Raw genomic sequence first — 5,744 nt, forward strand, 5'->3', positions numbered from 1 at the left:
TATTACTATTAAAGTTCGTATTTTCCCCATGGCTAAGGGGTTTTTTGTTGCTAAGTTTGATAATGCTCGGGATAGAAACAAAATCTTATGTGATCATTTTTTTAGCTAGGAGGACAGTTTTTTGTTAATGATTAAGCCTTGGTGCTCTTATTTCAATCCTTCTTCTGAAACGTTTAATAAGATCCCAATTTGGGTTCAGCTTCCTAATCTCCCCCTTCATTTATGGGTTGATTCTCTTTTAGAGAAAATGGGTGATGCCCTTGGAGATTTTTTTATGGTGGATGATGAATCCTCTGATATTTTTCACTCCACCTTTGCCCGCATATTAGTTGATATGGATGTTTCAAAAGGGTTTCCTGTTGAGATTTTACTCAAATCTTCTAAGGGTTCTTGGGTTCAATCTTTGGACTATAAAGGGATTCCCTTCTGATGTAGAAGATGTTTTAAAACAGGTCATGCAACTGCATAATGTGGATTTGAAAAAAAGGCAATGACGACTACATGGTAGAAAGGTGCTTCTTAACAACATTATACGATTGAGAAGAAATCTGAACAACATAGGAGTTTGTTTGAGGTGGTTGCGGTGGAATCACAAGATTTAGGGGCATCCTCTTCGGATGTCACAAATGGCGGGGTTACTGAAACTATGCAAGATTCTTCTATTGAAACCCCTAAAGTGAGAGAGAATGAGCCTCGAGCTGCTAATTCTGGTGATAGCACTCCAGCTATCAATTCTGGTGGCTTCTCTGATAAGGCCATGCCTGCAGGGAGGATTACAGATGAAATCTCTGAGACAGTGGTTGCAGGCATTCATTCTCAAGGTAATGGTGTGTTGGTTTGGCATGACAAGACAATGCAAGTGGAAGAGGGTTGTATTTGTGTTAAGAGCAAGAAAGTAAAGCTCTCTAAACCTTCTTTTGACATCACTCTCCGCTCCCACAAGAGTAGCTCTATTTGTAAACCTTGATGGTTCTTGGTTGGGGATTGGTTTTAGGCTAGCTGCAAGCTATTCTTTTTGCAGCTTTGTTTTAGGTTGGCTCATTGCAAGCTGTTCTTTTTGCAGCTTTTTTTACCCATGGTTGTCTATGCTTTCATGTTCTTTATGTTTGAACAACTTTATGTTTAAGGGTTCCAGATCCATTCAAAATCTTATTGTAAAGGGTTTCGAGTCCCTTCAAAACATGTTTTTGCTTTAATAAAAAACTCATCCTCATTTTTGTTCTCTTTGAGATGGATTTTTTTCTTATAGGTTTTTATCCTTCTCTAGATTGATGGTACACTTTCTCTGTACATTAGGGTTAATTTAAATTGCACATGGATACCTAACATAACATCTCTTGCTAAGATCCATTTCTTCTAGACCACCCCAATTGCACTTAAGGGGGATGTCGGTGTAATAGTATAATTGCACTTTATTAAGTTTACTTAGGTAATTTAATTGTATTACTTAGATTTTGGATCATGCGTACATTTTATTTTTGGAGGGATTTTGCTTTTTCCTTATCGTCTTTGGATTTGGATTTTAGTTCATTCCCTTTTATTGTCACACCTTACATCATGAATGTGAATATTAGAATTTCATTATTATTGTATTTTTCTTACCCTTGAATATATGTTCATCTTGTTATTATTGTTCCCAAGTAAATTTAAATTTCAAGTTCATTATTGAAACTAACACCTATTTTTGCACATTTCTTCACGTTTGTTCTTATCCATGTCTTATCCACATATATTCTCACATGCTCCCATCAATTATTAGCCTAGGTTTCCATACATTCACTCTTGCTCCCTAAAAATTTGTGCTTCTTATCTCAGGTCACTTCTATAGCATGCAAGATTGATCCCTCGTGATACAAATCTAATGCAAATTTTAAAATTTTAAAATTTAGTGATCAAATTCTCCCATTTCCTTATTACTACGAAAGTTGAGTTAGTACACACTTGTCCAATGATTCATTATATCTTGACATTTAACAACATTCATTTGAATATTAATTCACATCTTTTAACCATTCAAAATCCTAGAACTACAAGAAGAGTTCATTGGCATACCAAAAAAAATAAAAATATTTCCTTAAAATTAAAATCTAGATCACTTCCTTGGAATTAACATCTAGATCACTTGCTTGTTTTTGTATTGGGCATTTCTTCTTCTTTTTTTCTGTATGTGGGCTTCGAGGTAGCTAAAATTATTGGTAAATGGCTTTGTAAGCTGTATCAAAAGACCGGAGAATCTCCCACAATCTCCCACAATGATGATGTTGCCAGCTGGGCTTTAAAACCTGCAACTGTTCTCATCATCCATGTTCCTTCCCTAGATAAAATAGTAACAAACAATTGAACCTCGTGGCGGCTGTATTGCACTTATTTCTTTGCACATGAAATTTTGATACGCACTGAAAAACAGGCAGTCGACCATTTCAGATGTCTGCTCTTAAATTAGATTTGGGGCATATGACTTGTCGGCGATGCAGCATAAATTGAATGGCGTTACTGAAGCCATAAGCCCGTTTGAGCAATTTTTTTCCTGCCTCAGCCATATTTAATTCCATGTCATGCAGAAAGTCACTGGATAGGTCAAATCCTGATGACTAAAAGTGGACAGTTAGGTTCATCTGAAGCCATGTTCTGTCAATTTAGGGCGTAATCGCTTGGAAACTTCATTATGCCTCTTTTCTGAGATTTTTTTAATGGTTATGAAATTGTATAAAAGGCTGCTGAAATGCAATGATCTGCATATTCCAATCAGTTTGCACAATGCATTCAAGTGGAAATTGCCAGGGAAGCTCTGTGTGCAAGATGAAACATCTGTTTTGTGCATTACATCTAGTATATCTCTGCTGCACCATTGCTGCATCTCCTATTAAAAATGGTGAGCATGTTGTATTTTCAGATGTATAATGTGTTTCCACAGTTCATATTAGATTGCTATTTTTTCTTGTGTTAAATTGTTTTTTAACAGCTGATATTTTGGATCATACTTCAGATCTTCCTGAATACAATAATTTGAAAAATTGCAAAAGTGAGCAATAATAAATAGAGATTAAAATCGAACCCTTCTACATTTTTTTATATTATTGTATTCAATTTAATGAAAAATCATGAAATATGATCAAACCATTAATTAAAAAAATATATAATACAATTTAATCCAAAAAAATCAACAATATTCTATATTTCCCTGTTTGTTGTAGCTGTTGGTAACAGTCTGTACATTTGATATGACATACAATGATCTGCATTCCAATAAGTTTACACAATGCATTCAAGTAGAAATTACTAAGGAAGCTCTGTGTGCAACATGAAACATCTGTTTTGTGCTTTGCATTTGATCTATCTCTGTTGCATTAGTGCTGCAGCTATTATTAAAAATGGTGAGAATGTTTCTACAGTTCATATTATTGATTGTTAATTTTTTGGGATTAAATTGAGTTAAAATTTAAAAGTCAATGTTTCAGATCATATTTCATGATTTCTGGATATAAAGATGTAAAAAATTGCAAATCAGAGATTCTATTGTACTCATAAAAGATCGTGAAGTAGAATTCGAAAAGCCCTTCTGCAATATCTTACTTTATTATATTCATCCTAAAAAGGAATTGCAAAACATTAATTTAAAAAATAAATTAATACAATTCTGTTAATACAGTTCAATCCAGAAGAAATCAGCAATGTTGTCTATTGCCCTGTTTGTTTTAGCTGTCCATAACCAGTCTGTACATTGTCCATCAGCAATACGGTATATTGCCCTATTTCTTTTAGCTGTTTGTAAACAGTCTGTACACTGACCAAATACACCTGCTAAACAGGCTCTTCTCACTACTGTAATTTTTCTCAAATCTAAAGCTTGGATTGAAAAACGAACCACCTAACAAGGATTGTTATTCTATATGATGAACAGGTTTGCTGAAGAATGGAAACTTTGAGGAGGCCCCAAAGCCATCCTTATTAAAGGGAACAGAGATCAAGGGACTGAACTCACTGCCCTTTTGGCAAATCAAGGGTTTTGTTGAATACATAACAAGTGGGCACCACCAGGGCGATATGTTGGTGGTAGTCCCGCAGGGGAATCATGCTGCAAGACTGGGGAACGAGGCACAGATAAGCCAGACGGTAGAGGTGAAGAAGGGATCCTTCTATTCCCTCACATTTAGTGTAGCTCGAACCTGCGCCCAACAGGAAACTTTGAATGTCTCTGTTCCGCCGGAGGACGGGGAGCTGCCAATGCAGACCCTGTACAGCAGTACTGGGTGGGATTCGTACGCTTGGGGTTTCCAGGCAGCTTCCAACATGGCGCAAATCATTTTTCACAACCCGGGCGTGGTGGATGATCCCGCCTGTGGCCCTCTCATTGATGCAATCGCCATTAAGGAGCTGAATCTACCCCGACGTCTTAAGGGTAAAGCAGAATAAACATTGTAGACTTTAATTGATGGATTATTGAGTATGATGTGAAACATTGATGATCCAGAAGCTTTCAAATTTAATTGTAGGCCTTAGTAAATGTCTTAATACCAGCTAATTTGGGGGCGTTGCAGGTAATTTGATAAAAAATGGGGATTTTGAAGAAGGGCCTCTGGTGTTCCGCAGCTCTGCTTATGGAGTTCTGCTGCCTCCCAACATAGACGATGACAACTCCCCTCTTCCGGGCTGGATAATCGATTCTCTCAAGTCCGTCAAATACATCGATGCTCTGCACTATGCAGTACCACAGGGCAGAAGAGCCGTGGAACTCCTGGCGGGCAAAGAGAGCTCCATTTCCCAGACTGTGCCAACAACTGTGGGGAAAACTTATCTACTGAGCTTTATGGTCGGAGATGGAAGCAATACTTGCAGTGGATCAATGATTGTGGAGGCTTTTGCAGCAAGGGAGACTGTGAAAGTGCCGTATGAATCCAAGGGCACAGGAGGCTTCAAAACTGCCCAACTCGCCTTCAAAGCAGTTTCTGCAAAAACTCGGATCGTGTTCTACAGTACATTTTATCATGTGAGGAGTGATGATATGAGTTCACTGTGTGGGCCAGTTATTGACGATGTTAAGTTGGTTCTCCATTAAATTTATGTTGATTGTGCTTCCATTGCTTTGCTCTGCTGGTATTCTGATCAGAAGCGCTTCTATGAGGTATATGGGAGTAACCGAATCGCTTATCATTTAAATATGTTTGCTAAAATGAAGTCCATTGACTGTAATAGCATCATAAAAACAGCAGGATTCAGCACCCTGTTATAGGCTATCGAACCAGGCCAGCCAGTCATATATGTATTCTATAAATTATGGGAAATATTAAATTTAATTATTTTTTGTCATTTAAAATTTTATTTTTAGTGAATTTTTATTATTTATCATGGAGTGTTCTAAATTTAATTGGACTTCTGGATATTAATTCATTTCACTAAATTTTGTTATGGTATGATTTGTTAATTTTTATTTTTTAATTAAGTATTTTGAGTCATTTAATAATCTATTATTTAGAATAATTGAACTTCCGTGATTGAGAGGTGTTCATTTATTCCATTAAATTAAATTTTGTTATGGGTATGATTTGTTTCAAATTTGTAAAGGTGTGATCATTACTTTATCTCTTTTAATCTAAGGTTGGTGTTTTCATTTTCTATGGTGTTAGAATAATGTACTCATTTAAAAATGAATATTTTTAATGACAAAATTTTCGATTTACATTATCTTAATATCATTTTTTATGGTGTAATCAATGCATTTATGTGATCTGCATTTCATCTCTTAT

General features: G+C 36.0%; 1 protein-coding gene across 1 annotated transcript; it reads left to right on the forward strand.

Annotated features, from left to right (window-relative positions):
• The first annotated feature begins 2,450 nt into the window (after positions 1 to 2,450).
• On the forward strand, positions 2,451 to 5,273 carry LOC131069892 (protein DUF642 L-GALACTONO-1,4-LACTONE-RESPONSIVE GENE 2). The gene is made up of 3 exons (XM_058005443.2): positions 2,451 to 2,872; positions 3,902 to 4,399; positions 4,539 to 5,273. The coding sequence occupies exons 1-3, from the start codon at positions 2,728 to 2,730 to the stop codon at positions 5,054 to 5,056; spliced, it is 1,161 nt and encodes a 386-aa protein (XP_057861426.2). The 5' UTR covers positions 2,451 to 2,727; the 3' UTR covers positions 5,057 to 5,273.
• Positions 5,274 to 5,744: the final 471 nt, after the last annotated feature.

This window comes from Cryptomeria japonica, chromosome 7 (assembly GCF_030272615.1).
Source record: "Cryptomeria japonica chromosome 7, Sugi_1.0, whole genome shotgun sequence".
NCBI lineage: Eukaryota > Viridiplantae > Streptophyta > Pinopsida > Cupressales > Cupressaceae > Cryptomeria > Cryptomeria japonica.